The sequence below is a fragment of the Hyla sarda genome, chromosome 5 (genome assembly GCF_029499605.1).
Source record: "Hyla sarda isolate aHylSar1 chromosome 5, aHylSar1.hap1, whole genome shotgun sequence".
In the NCBI taxonomy this organism is placed as follows: domain Eukaryota; kingdom Metazoa; phylum Chordata; class Amphibia; order Anura; family Hylidae; genus Hyla; species Hyla sarda.
The window spans coordinates 216,201,102-216,227,188 of NC_079193.1; the positions used below are offsets into that span (position 1 = coordinate 216,201,102).

The 26,087-nt window shown below is 41.7% G+C and overlaps 1 protein-coding gene across 5 annotated transcripts in view; it reads left to right on the plus strand.

The window, feature by feature from the left end:
• DSP (desmoplakin) overlaps positions 1-26,087 on the plus strand; it is a 64,229-nt gene that overhangs the window by 19,187 nt on the left and 18,955 nt on the right. For all 5 annotated transcript variants that reach the window (XM_056521114.1, XM_056521117.1, XM_056521118.1 and 2 more), the window contains exons 2-14: positions 2,277-2,373; positions 4,295-4,443; positions 4,576-4,750; positions 10,337-10,465; positions 11,733-11,783; positions 11,993-12,154; positions 13,600-13,704; positions 16,382-16,477; positions 23,076-23,201; positions 23,417-23,569; positions 24,059-24,213; positions 24,850-24,976; positions 25,059-25,299. In XM_056521114.1, coding sequence (XP_056377089.1) covers positions 2,277-2,373; positions 4,295-4,443; positions 4,576-4,750; positions 10,337-10,465; positions 11,733-11,783; positions 11,993-12,154; positions 13,600-13,704; positions 16,382-16,477; positions 23,076-23,201; positions 23,417-23,569; positions 24,059-24,213; positions 24,850-24,976; positions 25,059-25,299 — 1,766 coding nt within the window. The remainder of the gene's footprint in view (positions 1-2,276; positions 2,374-4,294; positions 4,444-4,575; positions 4,751-10,336; positions 10,466-11,732; positions 11,784-11,992; positions 12,155-13,599; positions 13,705-16,381; positions 16,478-23,075; positions 23,202-23,416; positions 23,570-24,058; positions 24,214-24,849; positions 24,977-25,058; positions 25,300-26,087) is intronic.

Consider the following 26,087-nt stretch of genomic DNA (forward strand, 5'->3'; position numbering starts at 1 on the left):
TCAGCGCGAACTATCCGTCAACATTTAAATGAAATGAAACGCTATGACAGGATACCCAGGAGGACCCCACTGCTGACACAGAGACATAAAAAAGCAAGACTGCATTTTACCAAAATGAACTTGAGTAAGCCAAAATCCTTCTGGGAAAACATCTTGTGGACAGATGAGACCAAGATAGAGATTTTTGATAAAACACATTATTCTACTGTTTACCGAAAACAGAATGAGGCCTACAAAGAAAAGAACACAGTGCCTACAGTGAAATATGGTGGAGGTTCAATTATGTTTTGGGGTTGTTTCGCTGATTCTGGCACTGGGTGCCTTGAATGTGTGCAAGGCATCATGAAATCTGAGGATTATCAAGGGATTTTGGGTCGCACTGTACAGCCCAGTGTCAGAAAGTAGGGTTTGCTTCCAAGATCTTGGGTCTTCCAGCAGGACAATGACCCCAAAAATATGTCAAACAGCACCCACAAATAAATGGCAACAAAGCGCTGGAGAGTTCTGAAGTGGCAGCAATGAGTCCAGATCTAAATCCCATTGAACACCTGTGGAGGGATCTTAAAATTGCTATTGGGAAAAGGCACCCTTCCAATAAGAGAGACCTGGAGCAGTTTGCAAAGGAAGAGTGGTCCACCATTCCGGCTGAGAGGTGTAAGAAGCTTATTGATGTTTATAGGAAGCAACTGATTTCAGTTATTTTTTCCAAAGGATGTGCAACCAAATATTAAGTTAAGGGTGCCAATAATTTTGTCCAGACCATTTTTGGAGTTTGGTGTGACATCATGTCCAATTTGTTTTTTTTCCTCCCTTTTTTGGTTTAGTTCCAATACACACAAATGGAATACACATGTGTATAGCAAAACATGTGTTACTGCAATCCTTTTCTGTCAGAAATGCTTCATTTTGGGCCATGACTGTATATTTTTAACAAATAACTAAAATACTGCAGATTAATTTTGTTCTTCTACAATGTTTTTTTTATTTTTTTGCCTCAATATGGTAGAAAACAATGTTGTTTTTGAGAAATTCATCTCATTTAGTTTGGATGAATTTTATCGGTGAATAAGCATTGAAGGTTTTATTGCAATCCTGCTGTGAGGCTGGACATTATTTGGTTATGACAAGTATTTTACAATGGGAATAGAGACCGGTCTATGGAATGGGCACATGCCACCCTCTCACCAATCCTAGTCATACAGCAGGTCTTCTATGCTATCTCTTGTTAAATATAGCAACATGTTGTCAAACTTCACAGTCAATGCAGCAAGCACAACTTATTTACACAGCAAAATATAGTACAGTGTACATATACACCATATATCGGGGGAGATTTATCAAAACCTGTCCAAATGAAAAGTTGCCCAGTTGCCTACAGCAACCAATCAGATTGCTTCTTTCATTTTGCAGAGACCTTGTTAAAATTGAAAGAAGCGAGTGGATTGGTTGCTATGGGCAGCTGGTCAACTTTTTCTCTGGACAGGTTATGATAAATCCCCCCCATATCAAATTCACTACAAAACCTGCAACAAAAGGTTAATATGTTAATGTAAACAGGGCAAATCACAGCAAAAACAATAACTTTGCTCTTCTCTAAGGAAGGCACATGTCAGGCCAAAGGGGTTCTTGAACAGGTTTGCTTACCTTCCAGGGTAATATCTAGTAGTCGGGAGTTTATTATGGACAGACTATAGACTGTTTTCTTTCTCTTCAGCAAGGTGTCTATAGGAAACTTAGCGCCAGAGTACCCTTTTAAGACATCTTATCCCCTATCCAAAGGATAGGGGATAAGATGCCTGATCGCAGGGGTCCCCCCACTGGGGACCCCCGTGATCTTTCACGCAGCACTCCGTTACCATCAGCCCTCGGAGCGTGTTCGCTCCGGGTCTGATGACTGCCGATCACAGGGCCGGAGTATTGTGACGTCATGGCTCAGCCCCATGTGATGTCACGCTCCGCCCCCTCAATGCAAGCCTATGGGAGGGGGCGTGACAACTGTCCTTTGGATAGGGGATAAGATGTCTTGGCCCCGGAGTACCCCCTTTAAATTTAAACTTTCATTAGTCCTTATCCTTAAGTCTGGCATTGGCTTTCTTGCTCCTTCTTAATTCAGAACACATTCTGGATTCATGAGGGATGGAGAGAGATACTTTACTTCTCAGTTAAACAAGTATTCAGCTGACAGCTATTGTATGTGTATGACCTGATATTATTTCCAGAATACTGTTGGTGTCATTAAAACCACTGTTACTTAGTTGTATGTTTTATTTTTTCAGGCAAACCGGGACGATGTCCCGCCGTCCAAACACAGTCCAAGACATCCTTCAGCACATTTCTGATAGCTTAATCCGGGCTGAACTGATTGCCGCCCCAGTATGTATTCAATCTTAATATAATCAATTACTTAATATATATTTTATTTTATTTCAGAGCCACAGGCAATTTCCCACAGCTGCCCTCCTGGCTCCCTAAATTTATGAAGGAACTGCTGTGATGGCCATAAGTCAGCAGAACAATGCATGCTTTACTAGAATAGAAAATCTAGAATACTAACAGATACCACCATTTCTACAGAGGTTAAAAACATCAATTTACCCTCTTAAAGCAGCTTAATAACTTTAAAGGAGTAGTCCAGTCTTGAAAAACACATTCCCTATCCTAAGGATAGGGGATAAGTTTCAGATCGCGGGTGGTCCGACGGCTGGGCCCCCCCCCCCCCCCCCCGTGATCTCCTGTACGGGACCCAGCTCGCTGGCCAGAGCGCGTGTGTTGACCACGGCATGAAGCAACGGCCGACACAACCCCTCAATACAGCGCTCCGGCTTTGCCATAGAGTTGTATTGAGGGGGCGTGTCAGCCACCGCGTCATGAGGTGGTCGACACGCCCCCTTCCCACAGGCTGCCGGGGCCCCGTATGGGAGATTGCGGGGGTCCCAGCGGTCGGACCCCCGCGATCTGAAAGTTATCCCCTATCCTTAGGGGATAAGTTTTTCAGGACTGGATATCTCCTTTAAAGATAAATATAAACTTAAACTGTTATGTAAAGTAAAGACCAATGCTTTATTTGTGCTGCAAGCTCATACCATGGAATAGATTCCTACCAGGAATTCCTATGAGTTATATAATAGCTCATTTAATTGTGTAATGTTGCTAATTTGCGCAATATTGGTGTTTGGGCTAATCAAAACTAAGAACACTGATTTCAAAATAGTTAGTAATGCTATTGCTTCACACACTATATTTAGATAACAAATTACATGTATACCTTTCTTATTTATTACCTGTCTTGGATAAAATAATACATTGAGTGTCTTCATAGGTATTATAACAAGCACCATGGTCTCTTTAATCAATGGATTGTTTAGGGTCTATTCACACGTACAGTATTCTGCGGAGATTTGATGTGCAGGATTTTCTGCTGCAGATTTCAATGTAAACTGACTGAACACAGCTTGAAATCCTGCGCATCAAATCTTCGCAGAATACTGTACGTGTGAATAGACCCTAAAGGTGCCAGTAGTCAGACCCCCTAACTGATCTGATATTGATGACCTATCTATAAGTCCCCCAAAAATCCCTTTATTTTTATTAAATATTCCAGAACTGTTTCTAAAAAATGTTGCCCTTTAATAGGACAGGATATTCTGGTGCCAGATTTATTTTTAAATATTTCCCAAAAGCACAATTTTACATATTAGGATTATGTGTAGACAGGCAACATTATTACCAAACCCTAATGCGACCACTACTTACATCTTTTATATGACTTCTACAAGCACAATATTGGTATGTCTATAAAACATAATTTTTTTTTTTTTTTAAAGCAATGAAAATTGATCTATAAACTATGATTTGTCCTTACCATACAGGGCCAATCACTTGTATTTTAGATCAGTTATAGGAGTGTTCACAACATCAACATGCCAGACTAAACTGGTAGATCAGGAACATAGTTCAAAAAGCAATTCGGAAAATCTGGGCTTGCTAAGTCGATTTTTCAGAAATTGTCTATATACAATATTTCTTCATACTAGTGGTGCAGGACTTGCCCAAAAAAAAAAAAGGAGCATTGGCACAATGCTGACAAGGCCCGAGGGCGATCTAGGTGAAAGGGCCCATGATTGGGATTTTTTTTTGGTGAGCTCTTGATCACAGAAAGATACAGTTTTTTTAGTTATGTGATAAAGGCCCAGTGTTGAGGAGAATAAAAAGATGATTTTTTTTTAAAAATAGACTTTCACAGCATTTATTTCAATCACAGCATAACCAATAATACAGGCATTTTGTTTTCCAGGAACTTAAATATGGAGATGGAAGTCAGCTTGTTCGTAATAGAGAACTGGAAGAATGTCTAGGGGCAGCCCATGAGGAAATGGAGATGGTGGAAGGCCTGATCAGGGAGATGAGAATGATGGGACAGCCATGTGATTCCTACCACAGAAAGTATGCCCAAGCAAAAAAACTAGGAGACTTGATATTCTGACAAAATAAATATACATAGGAAATCATATGTAAATGTAATGTGATTTATATGCTGTGCTATGGTTTGTCATAAAAATAAATTGTATTTTTTAGATTGCTTCAGCTTTATGACCAAATGCGTGCCCTTGACAAAGCCATTCATGGTCCACGTATGCGCAAGGGATCTAAAGGTGGTGGTGGTGGATTTTCTTCGCAGAGTGGCTCTGGATGGGATGATATCACTAAGCGCATCACTACAGAAACCTTAAATCAAATTCGGCAACAAAGGGTACGTGGAAATGTGTTCTTTATTTTTGAAAACATTGTGCAGAGAATTGTTCTCAACAAATACAGCCTCTTTTAGTCAGAAGAATGTGGTGTTCCAGCTCCCCTAAAAATATCTCTTAATCTATTTTATTAAAATACATGTTCTCAAACCAACCCTATTAAAAGCTAAATGAAACGCCGACGCATTTCGGTTTATCACAAAACCTTAATTATGGGAATAGCTTTACTGTGATAACTTGATTCTTATATATATCTTATGCCAAAAGTAAATATCAAAAGTAATTCCTCCAAGAAAAGTAACAAAAATCTAAACAATAATTTGCCTACATTCAGCACTCCATATAGCATTCACTTTCATGAAATCAAAAATATCATTTTGAAACACATACCGGTCTTTCATCATGATGAAATCTTGTCTAAAATACTAAGGAATGGTATATGAATGGTACCATACAAAGGCTTTTCTTTACACAATTATCGCCCAGTAACCTTTCAAATAGCTGCGATAAATCTACATGGTTATCCTGTAAAGGTACCTATAAATGTAACCAAACAAGATGCAGTACATGTAAATATATTAATTCCTCATACTACTAGCACTGGGAAAACTTATCCTGTAAAGTCATTTATTACAACTCACATTGTGTATCTGGCAACCTGTTCTGCGTGCAGCCTTCAGTATGAAGGCTGCACGTCTAGAAAATTCAAAATCAGGATTGCGGAGCATGTCCGCATGCCGCAAAATGTGTATGAAACCCAGAAAGCAATATCTGGTCTCACACGGCACTTCTTAGAGATTCACGCATTTAACCTTTCTCACCTTTCATTACAAGGTATAGAAAGAGTCAAGCCTCCCAAACGAGGAAGACACTGGACTAAGCTGGTGTTCAGATGGGAGGCGTTTTGGATCCTCCGTCTGGACACCAGAAATTTATTAATTTTTATACATTGGCAAACTCAAATTTATTAGAATATGTTTGTACTTACCCAATGTGTGTTGTTCCGTATGTGAGCCCATGCTTCTTTGCCTTTCACCTTGCAGCCCAGTATTTTGCAAACAACAGGTGTGTATACAATTCAATTAGGTGCGGTCAGGTGACCAGCCAAACAGTGGGCGGATCTTGAATGCACTGGAGCCATTTGGCATAAGATATATAAGAAGTGTAAAGACTCACAGCAGTTGGCAGGAGACACACGGAGATAGTGGATCCGCTGGACCTGTGTGGCAGATGACGCAGCCCTGCCAGGGAACGGAGTCTAAGGTGCTGCTGGTTTTCACCAGAGCCCGCCGCAAAGCGGAATGGTCTTGCTGCGGCACCCAGGTCGCTACCCTTTGTACGACTCGACCACACAGGTGGCTGAGGTGATGCGAGGCACAGGAAGAATAAGACAAGACGTGGTCAGGATAGCAGTAAGTCAGGGCTGGAGGGACAGGTGCGGAGTCAGGAATGTAGCTGGAGGTCAATAGGCAGGTGGCAAAGGAGCAAGGTCAGGTCACGGAGCAAGGGGTCAGGAACACAGCAAGGCAAGACACAGATAAGCTTTCTCTCAGGCACTAAGGCAACCAAAGATACAGCAGGGAGTGATGGGAGGTGCAGATATTTATTTAAAAAAAAAAGTGCAGGTGCAAAACATAATTACAGGAGCACTGGACTTAAATAAGAGCGCTCCGCTGTGCGCGCACCCTAGGTGGCGGGAGCACGTGCGCCGGAGCTGAGGTAGGATGGAGGAAGAAGAGCACAGAGGTGAGTGACGGACTGAGACTTGCATGCAGTCGCATCCCGCAATGCGAATCCCAGCCCCCCAGCTGGGGAAGTGAGAGGGACGATGCGCTTCTGGCCAGAGCGCTGGATGTAACAAGAAGCAAGTTATCACAATAAAACTATCGCCATGATTAAGGTTTTGTGATAAACCGAAATGCGTTTGTTTAATTTAGTTTTTACTAGTGTTGTTTTGAGCACATGTACTGTATTTTTTTTTTCCAATTCGAAAGGAATGTATTAAACACAGTAAATAGTACATGGGTAAGATATGAGAGGATACAGTAGACCAAACGGCCTCGGGAGGCCTAAGCATAATATCGGTTAACAGTGAGCACAGAATTCAATTTGGTAAGCAAGGTAACAATACCATCAAATAACAGAAAAATAACAATCAAACAGCAATATAAGATGGCATAGGGTGGAGAACCGCTTCATTACCCCACCCCTATATAACCAGGCCAAGTAGGTCAGCTAATAAAACGTTGGAAGGGGGAGGGGTGAGGAATAAGAGAGTGAAATATGCAACAAAAGAGATGCATTATATATGAATGCAGTAGGTCCACGCCCATAAGGCACAAAGACAAAACAAGAAGAAACACAAGTAGAGACAAAAAAGATAAAGGGGGAAGGAAGCAGCAGAGATCTTTGCGGAGAGAGAGAGAGAGAGAGAGAGAGAAAGAAAGAAGAGGAAAAACTAAAGAACGTCCCGACGCAGGACCCAACGAACCTCCCTCCACAACACCCCTCCCGTGGGGGGGATATTAGCAGTTAATCGGCCGAAACCGGGCAACAAAGGGTCCGAAATCGGGGAGATGAGCAGAACTGGGACCATGGGAGCCAAGTGGCACCAAACCGGTCCACCTCCGGGGGGAGAACCGCTAAAAGTTCCTCCATTCGGTGTATACGGGAAACTTCGGCCACCCATTCTTCTAAGGATGGAGGGGTTGGGTCCCGCCAACGCCTAGGGATAACCATTTTAGCGGCCTGAAGCAGGTGACGTGTTAGCGACTTTTTGTAAGTGGATTGGGCCATGGGGAACATGTAAAGCAAAACGGATTCAGGAGAAGAGGGAATCCTCACCCCTGTGACCTCAAATATGGTCTTTAGGACAGTGCGCCAAAAGGGAGCCAACTTAGAGCAGCTCCACCAAACATGCGTCATCGAGCCCACCGCCATATCACATCTCCAACACTGATCGGATATCGAGGGGTACCATCTGTGAAGGGTCTCAGGGACCCTATACCACCGAGAAAGAATTTTATAACTAGTCTCCTGAGCTTTGGTGGCAATGACAGCCTTATGAGAGAGAGAGAAGCATTTAGTCCACTGCTCGGTAGTAAAGGTGGAGCCCAGTCCGGCCTCCCACGTGCGGCATAAGGCCGGAAGGGACTCTGACCTGGAGGAAATCAAAAGACCATACATGATGGAGATAGAGTGACGAGGACCCGAGGATGCCAGACAGAGGTTTTCGAATGGAGTGAGGGTACGGTGCAAGGAGTGGTCTGCAGAAAAGGACGAGTAAAAATGTCGTAACTGAAGGTATGCGAAAGGACCCCGCCTAGAGGAAGGACGTTCCTCCAAGATGGTCTCCAAGGGCTTCAATGAGGTCGTGGTCAGCACATCAATAAACCTAAGTGGGGTCGAAAGGGAGGCCCCCAAAAATCCACCATTGGAAGTCAACCCTGGGGGAAACAATGGGTTGTCCGTTATGGGCAAGAGGGGGCCCCTACGGTCGACCATTGCCAATGGCCCCTTGATCGAGTGCAAGGAGGCTAACGTATGTCTCACAGAAAAAGGGACAAAAATCCCCTCACGGGAAGACGGGGACCAGGTCCACGGGAGGGTGGAGAGGGCTCTGGGACAAACCGCCTGTGCCAAGCGGACCACATGTACTGTATTTTTATGAGATAGATTACAGGTTAATTTTTAGGGGAGCTGGAACACGAACAATATTCTGTTTGAAAGTTCTTTTCTGAGAACCTGCCCGATTGCACTGCTCCGTGCTTACCCTGCACATGTTCCCGTTGTGTTTATATTGGACTTAACAAGTAGTGAGCTGACTCTATGTGTAGTTTTTCTCTGGCCTTTTAGTGTATATGCTGCCAAATAATGCTTCACTTAAATCTTAAAGGGAATGTATCCCCTAGATTTTTTACTGATTCGAGACAGATATTGAAACATGTTTTAATCTATTTCTATTAATTTTTTTTGTACATTATTATGGTGGTAGCCGTCTTGTCAAAGCTGTCTTTAACAGCATTTAGATACATGCCTTACAGTAAGCCTTGTGGAAACAAGTAGTAATGGACAGGAGCTGTTCCATTAACTTGAATGATAAAGGTTGCTGAGCATTCTAGGTGACTTTTTCTGTCACAGAAAGTCTTGGCTTAATATTAGTCCTGGTGGTCAGAATGAAAACTGCAAAGATTTCTGAATTTTATGATAAAATGAAAAATGATTATTTTTAATATGTAACAGAAAACTTGATTTAAACAATGGGTCATTTTGTAATGGAGAGTTACCTATATCCCCTATCTACGATAATTATGGTAGATTCAGTTAGGTGATAATAAATATTACATGCATTGGTCTGGGCATAGGATATAGAAGACCAGAAGACCTGACTATTAAGTCTCAGCATGGTTGTAAAAGCTTAGAGTGCTGTGTGGCTTTGCATGTAAAATGGTTGCTCTTCTTGGACATCTGCCACAATGCCCTGGGTGTAGGTGTACCACTGTACAGAATGATACATCACTGCAGCATGTGCAACTCTAAATTATATATTACCTTGGTACCTCTCCACCCAACCTTCTGAGGAAAACCAGGACTACATTTGTAAAGAGATAAAGGACAAACATCTGCTGTAAAATGCCTCACCGTCTTATTTGGCCTCCAGATGATATACTGTAACAGAGGTGTCAGCTCTCATGACAATGACATACATGCCTGTTGACCTTGCCCCCAGTGTAAATAGCAAAAGCTGGAAAATCTAGTTTCGACCTAATGTTTATATACTGTTACATGTAAAATAAGGTATTAAAAAATATTTGTGTTTTTAAAGAGACTTTAAAGGGGTACTCCGCTGAAAACATCTTATCCCCCTATCCAAAGGATAGGGGATAAGATGTTAGATCGCGGGGGTCCTGCCGCTGGGGACCCCAGTGATCTTCGCTGCGGCACCCCTGTTATTCGGTGCACGGAGCAAACTCTGCTCTGTGCCTGATGATTGGCAATGTCAGCCGCCACCCTCCATTCCCGTCAATGGGAGGAGGCGTGACGGCACACCCCTTCCCTTAGACATGCATGGAGGGGCGTGGCACGACAACACGAATGTGGAAGCTGCAAGCTTACATGTTCCGGACTCCGCCGCTGCCGGCTCGGAGATCGCGGGGGTCCCCAGCGGTGGGACCCTTGCGATCTAACATCTTATCCTATATCATTTGGATAGGGGATAAGATGTTTTCAACAGAGTACCCCTTTAAGTATATTCTAAGGGTAAACTTGGCTAGACATTTTTCAGAGCTGTCCTAGGGAATGCTACTGTCGTGGAAAATGTAATAATGATGATGTGGCGTTTCCCATTCTTATACCTAGGCTGTATGACTTGCATACTAAAACCTCCCCATGCATGCACTGGTTTAATAGCTCAGTTAACATATCCTGAGCTAAGATTACACAGTGTTTTGCAAAACTGGTAAACATCTCTATATTGGAGAAATTCTGTACTAATTGTATTTAAAACAATCCAGCTACAGTAAATAGTTGTTATTATACTTATACTGTTTATTGATTTCAACTTTTTTCTTTCTTTCTTATAAATTTAGCGTCAATTGGAAATTGTTGATTGGGGATTCGATGCCACATCCGTAGAACAGCAAATTGGAAACCACAGAAAATTCCACAATGCCATTGCTGACTATCGGTGGGAGCTGGACAAAATTAAAGCAGATCTGGTAATTATGTCCCCCGCCACTTTACTTAGAGGCATAACTATATTTCTTGGTATGGTCAATCAAGAATAACAAGAATAAAGTGATTTTATCAATACATTATATAATAGAATAACATGGAAACAAGTAATTAAAGAGATTTTATTAATATAATATTTATCATAATATATAAATAAAAAAAGGATAATGCTAGGTACACATTGCCATTCTGCTCTGACCCATTCTGAGTCCACTTGGTTCTTTTCTTTTTATGCCAAACTGAACCTGAACAGGTCGGAACACAACCGCACTGACATTGACCTTACGGAACCCATTGGGATTCTATTGGGTCTATCAGGTGTCCATTATTTTATAGCAGTTGCACAATTTTTTCTCTGCTTAACTTCTAACCTTTTAACGCACTGAGCACTGGAGCTCCTTTTAGCAGAGCACAATGGCCGTGTGAATGTAGCCTTACAGAGCCAAAGAGTTTGGACCCCAATGACCTAAAATTTCCAGTATTCCCTGGGTCCAATTTTCATTCTAGGTAGAGCATAGAACTGTTCAATAATCTGATGCAGCAAAATCTATCCCACTGTTTTAAAGCTTAGCTTTATCTGGCTGTACATTTAAGACACATTTCAGCTAAACATTTGTTTGACTGGCAGCTACCTTTTACTAATCCTCACATCCATATGCACAATGGCGGAGATTTATCAAAACCTGTGCAGAGGAAGAGTGGTGCAGTTGCCCATAGCAACCAATCAGATTGCATCTTTCATTTTCCACAGGCCTCTTTAGAGGCCTGTGGAAAATGAAAGAAGCAATCTGGTTGCTATGGGCAACTGCACCACTCTTCCTCTGCACAGGTTTTGATAAATCTCCCCCAATAAGCTTATGCATATATTCTTAAAGGGGAGAAAGAGTGAAAGCAGATGCCAGACAGAGCAAAAGAGTTGGGCATGTTGAAATACAAAATGCCCAACCCTTCCCTGCCCTGACATGATTGTCCAATCCTCCCAAAATTGGTGGGATTGGCTGACATTAATCTAATATGTATAGCCATCTTAAGATGTGTCTGTTTAAGGAGTGTCTGACAAACTGTTTATAATAACAACCTACAGCTTTAGGCATACATATCTGTAAAAAAACAAATAAAGAATACAAATATATATATATATATATATATATATATATATATATATATATATATATATATATATATCTCCTATAGTGTGTTAGATTTGAGTGTACACTACTGTTAAAATAGTCTTTTTTTTTATTTGTCTAGCGGGAGAAAGGCGCAATTTATCAGCTAGAAGAAGAATATGATGCATTGCTGGTAAGTTCCAATGCTGAACACTTGTGCCACATTTATTACATATTTCTTTACTTTACTAGTGGGGCAGAAGTTGAGCTCTTGTACCATATTCAATATATACAAAGCTGAATACAGTGACTTACTTAGAGGAGAACATGCATTACAATGCCACATCAAGTCCATACATTTGTTTGCCCTCATTCTAATATTCATCCGTTTTACAAATTTAGAAACTTTCCTTTGAAAGAATGGATCAACTGCGGCAGCTGCAGAACATCATTCAGGCTACATCCAAAGAAATAATGTGGATCAATGATCGAGAGGAAGAAGAACTAGTCTATGATTGGAGTGACAAGAACACAGACATTTCAAGGAAGCAGGAAACATTCTCTGTAAGCCCTTTTCACATAGGCATTGTGTTCTATTCCATTGGGGTTTTTTTTTATAGTCAAGAATAGCAGTGCTATCTATTCTGGAGGGTAACAACACTAAGATCACAAAAAAAAGAACTGACTGATGCCACACCGGTAATCAATCTGACTTTTTATATTGTAGAAAAAAATGTAGATATTTTACAGTTATTTGTAATTTATCGGTAAGTAATGGATTATCAAATAGTTCCGGTAAATGCTGGATTATCAAATAGCCTAGATTATTATTGAGTTTATTATAAAGAGGCATAAAAACCTACTCTCACAAATGGAATCCATAGTAATACTGCTGGTAACTGTATATAGCTTAACTATTAATCATGGAGTATGATTTACACGCCCCCTCCCAACGCTAGACTTGCATTGAGGGGACGGGCGTAACGTCACATGGGGGCGGAGTCCTGACATCACGGACTTCCGTTCCCGTGGTCGCGACTCAGACCCTCCAGCGCTTCCGCACAAAAAACTGGTGGGTACCGCATGCAATACTGCGGGGGTCCCCAGCGGTGGGACCCCCGAGACCAGACATCTTAGCCCCTATCCTTTGGATAGGGGATAAGATGTCTAGGGTGGAGTACCCCTTTAAATGGCTACATCCTGAATCTATGGAGATTTAGTGGTTCTAGCACATGCAATGTTTGAGGTTTTGATTAAGTACATCGCCATGGATAATATCTCAAATGTATTAGATCTCATAGCTTTGCACTTCGTGACAAATGTTTTGTTTTTTTCCCCTAGATAATTTTCTTACATTGGTATAATCATTTCATAAAGTCATCCCCTACCCCTTATACCTTGCAGATAGGTGGGTGACATGGACCCTCGCTGATCCCCAGAATGCTGTTACACTAGTGCCCTGAATGAACTGCATGTACAACCACCACTTCATTCATTCTCCGTTGACTTTTCCTATGGGCTACATTTGGCAATGTTTAGAAAGCCCATTGAGAGTGGTGGACGCATATGTACGGCCTCCTACGTTCATTTAGTGCTCTAATATAATGTAATGTTCTAGGGATCAGCAGAACCCTCCCCCCCCCCCCCCTCTAAAGTTATACACTATCCTATAGATAAATTGATAATTAAAGGAAAAATGAATTGGTCTTCAGGGTTCACACAAGCTAAAGTGTGTTTGGTTACTAATAATCCAATGTACATAACCTAACTATCTCGAGCCATCAGCGTTTGAAATTCCAAAAATTTCACTGACTAGAGAAAGTAGCTCGAATTCATATTTTCTTTTCTTGTCACGTGCTACCTGCTCCCTGGAGGTACATGGCATATATTTGTTGAAGGAAAAGATATTTTTAAATGTAAATGTAAAATCTCATGATTTTTGACCAGATTAGATTTACAAAATATGTGGAAAACTGCAACTTTTTAACTTTCCTTTTCTTGTTTCACAGAAACTTATGAGTCAGTTGGAGGTTAAGGAAAAAGAATTGAACAAGCTTAAGCAAGAAAGTGACCAGCTGATTGTGAGTCAACATCCAGCAGCAGACAAGATTGAGGTAAGGCAATGACAGAGATGAAAGACAAAGATCACAAGTTGTAGCCAAAAAAACTGTGAAAGAAGTTAATTTGTTTTTATGAGAATTAGCATTAAGTGCTCTCCATGTAACCTATAAAAAAGGCTCCCCTGAAATTATTTATTAGGATGTGCATGACTGATAAACAGGGCTCAGCTTCCAGCCCTGTATGTCAGTCAGTGAAATCAGGGAAGCTGCTGCGGTTAAGCCCCGCCAATTTGACTCATCAGTTGTTACAGTCATGTCTGTAAATGCTGGCACCCCAGAAATGTTTCTAGAAAATGAAGTATTTCTCACAGAAAAGGATTGCAGTAACACATGTTTTGCTATACACACGTTTATTCCTTTTGTGTGTATTGGAACTAAACCAAAAAGGGTGGAAAAAAGCAAATTGGACATAATGTCACATCAAACTCCAAAAATGATCTGGACAAAATTATTGCCACCCTTTCAAAATTGTGGAAAAATAAGATTGTTTCAAGCATGTGCTGCTCCTTTAAACTCACCTGGGGCAAGAAACAGGTGTGGGCAATATAAAAATCACACCTGAAAGCAGATAAAAAAGGAGAGAAGTTCACTTAGTCTTTGCATTGTGTGTCTGTGTGTGCCACACTAAGCATGGACAACAGAAAGAGGAGAAGAGAGCTGTCTGAGGACTTGAGAACCAAAATTGTGGAAATATATGAACAATCTCAAGGTTACAAGTCCATCTCCAGAGATATAGATTTGCTTTTGTCCACAGTGCCATCATTATCAAGAAGTTTGCAACCCATGGCACTGTAGATAATCTACCTGGGCATGGACGGAAGAGAAAAATTGATGAAAGGTGTCAACGCAGGATAGTCCGGATGGTGGATAAGCAGCCCCAAACAAGTTCCAAAGATATTCAAGCTGTCCTGCAGGCTCAGGGAGCCTCAGTGTTAGCCTGAACTATCCGCCGACATTTAAATGAAATGCTATGGCAGGAGACCCAGGAGGACCCCACTGCTGACACAGAAACATAAAAAAGCAAGACTACATTTTGCCAAAATGAACTTGAGTAAGCCAAAAACCTTCTGAAAAACGTTTTGTGGACAGGTGAGAACCAGATAGAGCTTTTTGGTAAAGCACATCATTCTACTGTTTACAGAAAACGGAATGAGGCCTGCAAAGAAAACACAGTACCTACTTGGTGGAGGTTCAATGATGTTTAAGGGTTGTGTTGTTGCCTCTGGCACTGGGTGCCTTGAATGTGTTCAAGGCATCATGAAATCTGAGGATTACCAAGGGATTTTGGGTGGCTGGTCAGAAAGCTGGGTTTGCGTCCAAGATCTTGGGTCTTTCAGCAGGACAGTGACCCCAAACATATGTCAAAAAGCATCCAGTAATGGATGGCAACAAAGCGCTGGAGAGTTCTGAAGTGACCATCAATGAGTCCAGTCTAAATACTATTGATCACCTGTGGAGAGATCTTAAAATTGCTGTTGGGAAAAGGTGCCCTTCCAATAAGAGATCTGGAGCAGTGGTCCAACATTCCGGCTGAGAGGTGTAAGAAGCTTAATGATGGTTATAGGAAGCGACTGATTTCAGCTATTTTTTCCAAAGAGTGTTCAACCAAATATTAAGTTTAGGGTGCCAATAATTTTGTCCAGACCATTTTTGAAGTTTGGTGTGACATTGTGTCCAATTTGCAATTTTTTCGCATTTTTTTTGGTTTAGTTCCAATACACACAAAGGGAATAAACATGTGTATAGCAAAACATATGTTACTGCAATCCTTTTCTGTGAGAAATACTTCATTTTCTTGAAAAATCTCAGGGGTGCCAACATTTACAGACTGTATAATAACATTCAACTAAATGAAAGGTATGGTTAATTTATCTATATAGCATCTGCAGGGATGTGCAGCTTCATACCTGGTATGGAGCTGACAGATTCCCTTTAAAGGGATACTCCGGTGGAAAACTTCTTTTCTTTTTGGAACACAGTGCTGTCTGCTGAATCACGAGCACAGTGCTCTCTGCTGGCATCTATGTCCATTTAGGGAACTGACCAGAGCAGCATATGTTTGCTATGGGGATTTTCTCCTACTTGGGACAGTTCCTAAAATAGACAGAGATGTCAGCAGAGAGCACTGTGCTCGTGATGTCAGCAGAGAGCTCTGTGTTCCAAAAAGAAAATAATTTCTTCTGTAGTATTCAGCAGCTAATAAGTATTGGAAGGATTAAGATTTTTTTTATAGAAGTAATTTACAAATCTGTTTAACTTTCTGGCACCAGTTGATTTAAAAAATAAACTAAAATTAAAAAAAAAGGTTTTTCACCGGAGTACCCCTTTAAACATGTTGCATGGCTAAGAGCTAGAAGCAGTCAATTCAGCATTGCCTTCTGAACTGAAAATCAAGTAATGGCATCATTACGGTCACGTTGGGAAGTCAAAAGATGGCGACACTTAAATGAATAATGGTAATGGTTATTAGACTGAACTCAATTCTGGGGGAATGGAGAATTACCTGGTGCCAATGGGTCCACTTTAGAGAGTGGCTACCCTCCACTAGGGTAGTGGATTGGAGACCTCTATTTCTATTAACTCAGTTGATTTTCTAAACCAGTTAACCCCTCTTATATATATAGTTTCTATTCTATGTATACTGCTATTGACAGTGCCTCTTCTTTCTCAGGCTTACATGGATACACTGCAGACTCAGTGGAGCTGGATTCTTCAAATTACTAAATGTATTGATGTACATTTAAAGGAAAATGCTGCCTATTTCCAAGTAAGCTTCTATAATGTCTTCATTTGTGCAGACACATAAGAAGGACAGTTTGTTACCTATAAGGATTGTGGAATAGCCTGATGAGGAGTGGCCTCCTTGAATAGTGCTAATCTTTGTGAGATCCTGCAGCAATTCAACCTGTTTACCTACTGCAGAAATCCAAGGATTTTTGGGGGCAGATTTTGTAGTAAAATATGTCTGATTTGCAATATGCAAATCCCATTTGTTTAAACATATCCTACGATTACAAGTCATGCTGCCAGTACCTGAAGACTACTGAAATAGTTTTTATTGGCTTAATATAGCAAATTGTTATTGAGTATAATGATGGTCTAGATGTATAGAAACTCTCAGTAAAAATAATCTTACTATTAGGGGAAATGTTCATATTAATGTTTCTTCATTCTCACTGGGGGACATTTTATCATTGTTGGTCTGGGTAGAAGTTTTTTGTAGATTATTTTGGTTGGTCTAAATTTGGTGCAATTGCACCAAATTTACCATACTTGTGCAAAGCACATGATAAATGTTGTGCACAGTTCTAAATCTCCACACAGTTCTATTTGTACACCTGAGCTGCACCTCACAGGACAAGTGGACACAGGGATTTGGTTCTATTGCTTTGAGGCTCGGATTCCATTAAGGTTTTTTGTCCACCAGGTTTTTTTTGCATTTCTTTCTGATGTGTGGAAAAAGTCATTTTTGTACCCTGTGGCAATTTTTTCACTGCCTTCAGGGTACCACTCCATGGGTCGGATGCAGAGCACCTGGTCCACAGAATGTAAGGAGGTGAGGAGTGATGTATAGCATATACAAGGTGCATAGCAGGAGGAGGTGCGGGAGTCCCTGGCAGCGGTTGCCCCAAAAGGTCCGATTTGCGGGAGCGGCGCTGCATCTGTAGGTGGAATGAAGGACGTAGGCAGTGTAGTTGCGAAAAACGTTTTTATTTGCCAAAGTGCGGGTGGTACAAAGGCAAACAGGTTCTCACAATAAGCTTGGCAGGCTGGACAACGCGTTTCGAGAGGGGATTCCTCTCTTCATCAGGTCCGCTATAACAGGGGTTGTGAATAGTATTTATACAGTAGTGGGGTGGGAAAGATTTTCAAATTTTGGCGGGCTTGTGAAGTCGCTGGGGGGGGGGGGGGGGGGGGGTGGTATGTGACGTCGGCCTCTATGACCTCTATGGGAGGGTTTACTGTGGCTGTGTGGTGTGTATCCGTAACACTCAGAAATTCAGCCTATTGAAATCCATAGGCCATTATCGCCTATGACTAGGTCTGCTGAACCAGAGTGTTAGCTAAGCAGCTTTGAGCTTGGCTAGGTTGTGGATGGGAGCTGGGCTGAGTTTGGGGATTAATGCCTCGTTGTTATAACTTTAATTGATGTTGACAGCTGGGGTCAAAAGGTTAATTGGGTAATGGTTTGGGGAAGTTATTAATGTAGTTTGTGGTTGGGGTGATTGAGTCTGTGGTTTCTTTGAGATGTTGGGGTTATAGTAGGACATTAAGACTTGTAAATGAATAGAGGCTACAGTGGAGTAATGGGGGAATGTAGTTGCTGTGAGCAGCCAGTAGATGGCAGTATGGTAGTGCATGAAACGAATCTAATAGGGGAAAAGAAGGGTGATATAAAATAAAATTAATTTTGAGTGTTTATTATTTTTGTAATTTTTTGGTGTTCGCTATTATGCTTTTTATTTTATAGTTTTTTTTTAGGTTTTTGTTATTATTTTATGTTTTTGTAGCGTGTTTGTTTATTTTTAATATATATTTTTTTCTTTTATCCATTTGTTGATTTTTATACTTTTGTCAGGGAGTGTTAGATTTAAAGGTGTTTGGGATTGGGGAGGGTGGGGGGAGCATGGAGTGGGGGTATGGTTGGACTAAAATTAGGTATTTTTTGGTGGGTAGATTGATGGTTGGCTTGGAGCTGGTCCTGCTTGTGTGGGTAGACCGGTGGGTGTGTGGTGCTGGTGGTTACATAAGTTCAGTTGCATTGTTTAGGCCTTGGGGTTGGCGCGTCCCCCGGTGGTAGATCCAGTACATCTCATGCTTTTTTAAAGTTGCGAATCTGTCATATTTTTTTTTAAAACTGTGAGATGTACTGGATCTACAGCCTGGGGATGCTCCAACCCCAAGGCCTAAACGATGCAAATTAATTTATCATGTAACCACAAGCACCACACACCCACCGGTCTACCCACACAAGCAGGACCAGCTCCAAGCCAACCATCAATCTACCCACCAAACAATACCTACTTTTAGTCCCACCACACCCCCACCCCATCCCCCCCAACCCACACCCCCAATCCCAAACACCTTTAAATCTAACACTCCCTGACAAAAGTATAAAAAAAATCAACAAACGGATAAAAAGGAAGAAGGAAAAAAATATATAAAAAATAAAAAACAAAAATGTAAAATAAACATGCTTCAAAAAAACACAAAATAATAACAAAAACCTAAAAAAAAAACTATAAAATAAAAAGCATAATAGCTAACACCAAAAAAGTACAAAAATAATAAACACTCAAAATGAATTTTATATCACCCTTCTTTTCCCCTATTAGATTTGTTTCATGTACCACCATACTGCCATTTACTGGCTGCTCACAGCAACTACATTCCCCCATTACTGCACTGTAGCCTCTATTCATTTACAAGTCTGAATGTCCTACTATAACCCCAACATCTCAAAGAAACCACAGACTCAATCACCCCAACCATAAACTACATTAATAACTTCCCAAAATCATTACCCAATTAACCTTTTGACCCCAGCTGTCAACATCAATTAAAGTTATACCAACAAGGCTTCAATCCCCGAACTCAGCCCAGCTCCCATCCACAACCCAGCCAAGCTAGAAGCTGCTTAGCTGGTTCAGCAGACCTAGCCATAGACTATAATGGCCTATGGACATCAATTGGCTGAATATCTGAGTGTTATAGATACACACCACACAGCCACAGTAAACCCTCCCATAGAGGTCACGAAGGCTGACGTCACATACCAGCTCCCAGTGACCTCACAAGCCCGCCAAAATTTGAAAATCTGTCCCACCCCACTACTGTATAAATACTATTCACAACCCCTGTTATAGCGGACCTGACAAAGAGAGGAATCCCCTCTCGAAACGCGTTGTCCAGCTTATTGTGAGAACTATGTTTGCCTTTTTACTACCCGCACTTCGGCAAATAAAAACGTTTTTCACAACTACACTGCCTACGTCCTTTATTCCACCTTCTGATGCAGCGCCGCTCCCGCAAGTCAGACCATTTTGGGACAACCCCGTCCAGGGACTCCCACACCTCCTCCTGCTACGTTCTCGACCGCTGCCTGTGGTACCGATGACAGGCAGCTCCCAGACTGTGCCGCAGCTTCCAAAAGCGCTAAACAGAGTTGTGCCTGCCGACAGCACAACCCTGCAAGGTAAGCGGCATTTCTCATTCTCTATATCCACATTGCCAAACTTACTGCACAATGAGAGCGCTGTTTCTCTTGTCTTTTTTCATCCACCTGCTACAATATACAGGGTGCAGAGCATTACTACTTACCTCCGCCAGCTGTATAGTATACAGGAGCCCGGCAAGGAAAGAGTTAACCCACACTGCTACTGAGCAGTTCTGGGTTAAGCCTTTGTGCGCTATCCTGTATATACAGCTGTCTATAGATGACTGTGTATACAGGATACAGTAGGAAGACGTCAACAATTGGAGGCTCCCTGTTTAGGAACACCCCAGTGGAGAGTGCCAAAAATGTACTACCTTTTTGTTTGTTTTTTTTCTTCTCATTTTAGATAAGTGAATGCGGAGGACTACGTCACATTCGGTGGATTGCGATGATGAACACCGTTTTTTTTAATTGTCAATAAAAGGGTTGAGGGCTGTGGGGGAGTGTTTTTAAATAAAACATTTTTATAATTGAATTTTCAGGCTTAGTAGTGGAAGCCGTCTTGTAGACAGAATCCATTACTAAGCCAGGGCTTAGCGTTAGCTACAAAATCAGTTGGCGCTAACCCCCAATTATTACCCCGGTACCCACCACTACAGGGGTGCTGGGAAGAGCCAGTACCAACAGGCCCGGAGTGTCAAAAATGGCGCTCCTTGGCCTAGGCGGTAACAGGCTGGTGTTATTTAGGCTGGGGAGGGCCAGTAACAATGGTCCTTGCCCACCCTGGTAACGTCAGGCTGTCGCTGCTTGGTTGGTATCTGTCTGAGAATTAAAAAAAACGCACAGGGTTTCCCCTATTTTCAGTATCAGTTAGATACCAACCAAGCAGTAACAGCCTGACATTACCAGGGTGGGTGAGGACCATTGATACTGGCCCTCCCCAGCCTAAATAACACCAGCCTGTCAACACCTAGCTCAGGAGCGCAATTTTGACGCTCCGAGCTTGTTGGTACCGGCTCTTACCGGCACCCCTGTGGCGGTGAGTACCGGGGTAATAATTGGAGGTTAGCGCTAGCTGATTTTGGGGCTAACGCTAAGCCCCAACTTAGTAATGGATTCTGTCTATAAGACAGCCTCCACTACTAAGCTTGAAAATTCAATTATAAAAAACACGACACATTGAAAAAAAATTTATTTAAAAAAACACTCCCCCACAGCCCTCGTTAACCTTTTTATTGAAATTAAAAAAATGCTGGTCATCATTGCAGTCCACCGAATCTGACATAGTCCTCCGCATTCACGTATCTGAAATGAGAAAAAAAACAAGAAATATGGCTTAGTACTTTTTTTTGCGCTCTCCCCTGGGTAGAGCACACATAATGCAGCGTGTTCCTGGAAGCCTCCAATTGTTGCTAAACAACTACTCCCATCATGGGGCTGTAGTTAAGCAACAGCTGGAGTCTCCCTATTTGGGAACACACTGCCAGAAAGGCTCTGTTTTCATTATGCAAAACTGTGTAGCTCAACCTCCTAATTACATCATCACTAGGGGGCGGAGCAGTAAAGGTTGCAGGGGGTCTGCAGGAGTGAGACCCCTTTTCAGTCTGTCTCTCTACCCTTGGACTACTATTCCCATCATGGGAGTCTGTCCCATGATGGGAGTAGTTGTAGTACTGTAACGTTGAGGGATGGCACTTGCACATCCCCCGGCTGCGGGACGTTTAGGACTACAAATCTCATCATGGACAGACTTCGTCCATGATGGGAGTTATAGTCCAGGAGCTGAGGTGCAGATCGCATCAGGTCATTTTGCTGAAACCCGCTGCGATACACATTTATTAAGTTAACAAGCTGCCACTCCACTGCGATCCCTGCCGGCTCCAGGCGGGGAATATTGTATACAGCTCTTTGCTTGGTGAATAGCTATTTACCAATCAGAGCTCCCGTCTCCCAGCAGTGGGGATTATGAAATGTGACAACTGTATACAGGAGCCGGCAGGGAGCGCAGTGGAGCCGCCGACTTGTACAGTTAATAAATACGGATCTCAGCGGATCTCTGTGAATGACCTGCTGCGATCTCCCCCTCAGCCCCTGGACGATAATTCCCTTCATGAACAGAGTCTGTCCATGATGGGAGTAGTAGTCCTAAAAGTCCCGCAGCCAGGGGATGTGCAAGTGCCATACCTCAGCGCTGCGGTACTACAACTACTTCCATCATGGGACAGACTCTGTCCATGATGGGAGTTATAGTACAGGGGCTGAGAGGCAGAATGCAGCAGGTCATTCTTCAGAGACCCGCTGCGATCCGCATTTATAAACTGTACAAGCCGGTGGCACATGCGGTTCCACTGCGCTCCCCGCAGGCTCCTGTATACAGCTGTCACATTTCATAATCCATGCCGCCGGAAGACAGGAGCTCTGATTGCTGAATAGCTATTCACCAATCAGCGCTCCCGTCTCCCGGTGGCAGGGATTATTAAATGCGTCCCTCTGATCGGTGAATAGCTATTCACCAATCAGAGCTCCTGTCTTCCGCCAGCGGGGATTATGAATTATGACAGCTGTATAAAGGAGCTGGCGGGGAGCCCAGTGGAACTGCATGTGCCGCCGGCTTGTACAGTTAATGAATGCGGATCACAGCGCAGAGAATGACCTGTTGCAATCTGCCCCTCAGTCCCTGCACTAGAACTCACATCATGGACAGAGTCTGTCCATGTTGGAGGTAGTAGTCCTAATTGTCTCAAGAGTCCCGCAGCCAGTGCATTTGCAAGAGTAGTTGTAGTACCGCAGTGCTGAGGGACAGCACTTGCACATCCCCCGGCTGCGAGTCTCTTGGGACAGTTAGGACTACCACTCCCATCATGGACAGACTCCATCCATGATGGGAGTTATAGTCCAGGGGCTAAGGGGCAGATTGCAGCAGGTCATTCTCAATAGACCCGCTGCGATCCACATTTATTAACTGTACAAGCCAGCGGCACATGCGGCTCCACTGTCCCATGAAAAAAAATGCACATGATAAATTAGTATCCACTGCAAAATGCATTCCACAAACACAAAAAAATAGAATTCTTGTTTTTTGCTCTATCAAAAAAGACGCAAAAAAAAGACGCAAAATAACTAACTGCATAAAAATTTGCGCAACATATAGAAGAGAGAAAGCTTCTACCACTAATGAGAAATTCCCCCCAATGTCTTTATTTTTCAGTTCTTTGATGAGGCACAGAGCACCCAAACGTACTTAACAAATCTTCAAGACACCATCAGAAAGAAGTACCCATGTGATAAAAGCATGCCATTGGCACGTGTCCTGGAAATGATTAAGGACTTGGAGGTAGGATGCATATCTGCTTTATCATTGTATCTATCAAGCAGGCCATATATTTATGCTTTATACTGTAGCCTTCTAGATTGTCAGATGAGACATTTCACTGTACATATAAATACTTCGAAAGCCAATTTGTTACAAATAACTTTCTGGATACTTGAATTTATGTCTCTAAAGGTTCTTATATACATTCATTTTTTTTCTATTTTTTTACTTTACAGAAAGAAAGAGACAAAATTAATGAATACAAACGACAGGTCCAAAACCTGGTTAATAAATCCAAGAAAATTGTACAGCTCAAACCTAGAAACCCGGACTACAGGCGAGACAAACCAATAGTTCTTAAGGCTCTCTGTGACTATAAGCAAGACCAGGTACCATGTATTTGAAATTCATAAACTGTGTATAAAATGTTGCATTAGATTGAGTTTTTGAGTAATATGTAATTGTGAAAACAGAGACATTTTTTGGGATTTACAAAGGGCCCCTGTAACCATTGCAGCAGTATGGTATAAATTTTCTGAGTGATGTATTTCCTTTAATAGAATTGAATACATGTACTAATCTGAGAAGAGATAAACATGCAATACATTGAGACAGACTTCATACATTCAGAGTATACAAGCTGATATAAATGGCTTCCTTATTCTACACGCAGAATGTACACAAGAGGTAGAATATGATTTCTTACTGATTCTCACTACCACAAGAATTGCGGATGCAGTAAAATATTTTTTTAAGAAAGACGCCTGATAATTTACATACATGAAAAATGTGAATAAATAACGTGTAAAGTGTTTAGTCAGCATCTATGGAATGGTTAAGTTCTAAATCCAGTGTGATCTCTTAAATCTCCCATGCAGAAAGTTATACACAAAGGAGATGAATGCATCTTGAAGAACAATTCTCAGCGCAGCAAATGGAATGTGACAGGTCCTGGTGGACTAGACATGGTGGTGCCTTCTGTCAGTTTGATCATACCACCACCAAATCCAGGAGCTGTAGACTTATCTTCAAAGTAAGCTATTACAGCAGATCTTAAATGTCTTATCTGCAATACATCATTCAACGGGTTATCCAGTCTTATAAAATTGATGACCTATCCTTAGGCTAATGCATCAATATTAGATTGGAGGAGATCTGACTCCCAGCACTCCAGCAAATTAGCTGTTTATAGGGGCCATGCGGTTCCCCAAGTGCCGCAGCCTCTACAATGTTTACTAGAATTTGTATCTGCATCGTTGTACTATTAGTAGTTACAGTACAAGTTTCTGCAGGGCAGTATTATTTAAGTAAATGAGGCAATGGTGCAGTAACTTTACCGCCAATACTAATAGTATGGTGATGCAGGTACATGTGCTGGTAAATATTTAAGAGACTGCAGAACCTGGAATCGCAGTGGCCCTTTCAAACAGTTCATTGGCAGGGGAGGTACGAGCTGAACCCCCTCTAATCTAATATTAATGGGTTGGCCATCAGTTTTGAGGCTGGGTGACCCTTTTTAAGTGTTGGAGTTACTTTTGGATTCCAAAGACTTGCTTTGTATAGTCTGATTTACAAAATGCTTTTTATAAATGACCAGGAATCAGACACAGTTTATAGATATCTTAAGAACATAATAAGCACTAATAAAGAAGTTTTTCTAATATTTTAGAATAGAGCAGTTTTATGAGGCAATTCTGGCTCTCTGGAACCAACTTTACATCAATATGAAGAGCTTGGTGTCATGGCACTACTGCATGATTGACATAGAGAAAATTAGGACTATGACACTGGCTAAGGTATGAGTTTATAACACGCATATACCAATGAATATTATATTTTAAATAAGTATGTTACTAAATGAACAACTTTTTATTACAGCTTAAGACCATGCGCCAAGAAGACTACCAAAAGGTTGTTACAGATTTGGAAGTACATTATCAGGAGTTTATGAGAAACAGTCAGGGCTCAAACATGTTTGGGGATGATGACAAAAGAAAAATGCACTCTCAGTTTTCTGAAGCACAGAAGCATTATCAGACCCTCGTGGTACAGCTCCCTACCTACCAAACTAGAGAGACAACATACATCAAGACACGACCACCACCACAAATAAACTCAAGTATGTATAGATCTGCAAAGGCTACAAAAACCACATATCCTACTTAACATCCCCCCCCCCCCATCCCTACTGTACACTACTTTTTAAAGTGTAAAGTTTTGCTACTGTTTAGAGTGCAGGGCCGCATAGAGGTTCAGTGATTGGCCCTGTTGCCTCGCAGTTGGGTTTAAATCCAACCAATGTCTGTAAAGGTTTTCTATGGGTACGCTGGTTTCCTCTCATGCTACAAAACATATTTATAGTTTAATTTGGTACTGGCAGGGACTGCAACCAGGACTACGGTTGTGGGGAGTCCAGAAACCTTTGGGCGCTTGTGGATCAAAGACTGTGTATTCCAATTCCTGCTAGGACACCTGGCTGGTGTGATATCCCTACAAGTGGTAACTGGAATAAGCAATTCGTGCTCCAGAAGTGCGCAAAGGGTTCTGGACTCCCTACAACCTAGTACTAGTTGCGATTTGTGTACTTCAGATAAGGCACTGAAATCACATGGGAAAATCAGATTGATACTCCTTTCTGGTAAATTTAAGTTGTTATGGTTTCCAAAGTAACATATGTTGTATGTTAGTGTGTTCCAGGTTGTATTAGATATAGTGATTTATGCCATATTCTGCATCCATATCTATTAAATCTTGAATATGGTGGTAATTCATTTAGTCTGGGTTATGCAATCAACAGTTCATATGGTGGAGGTGGAGGGATATGAACCATTTGTATATCATAACTTATTTTATTCCAATATGGCCATGTGAATGGCCACATAATGTCTTTGCATCTTTATCTCCTTT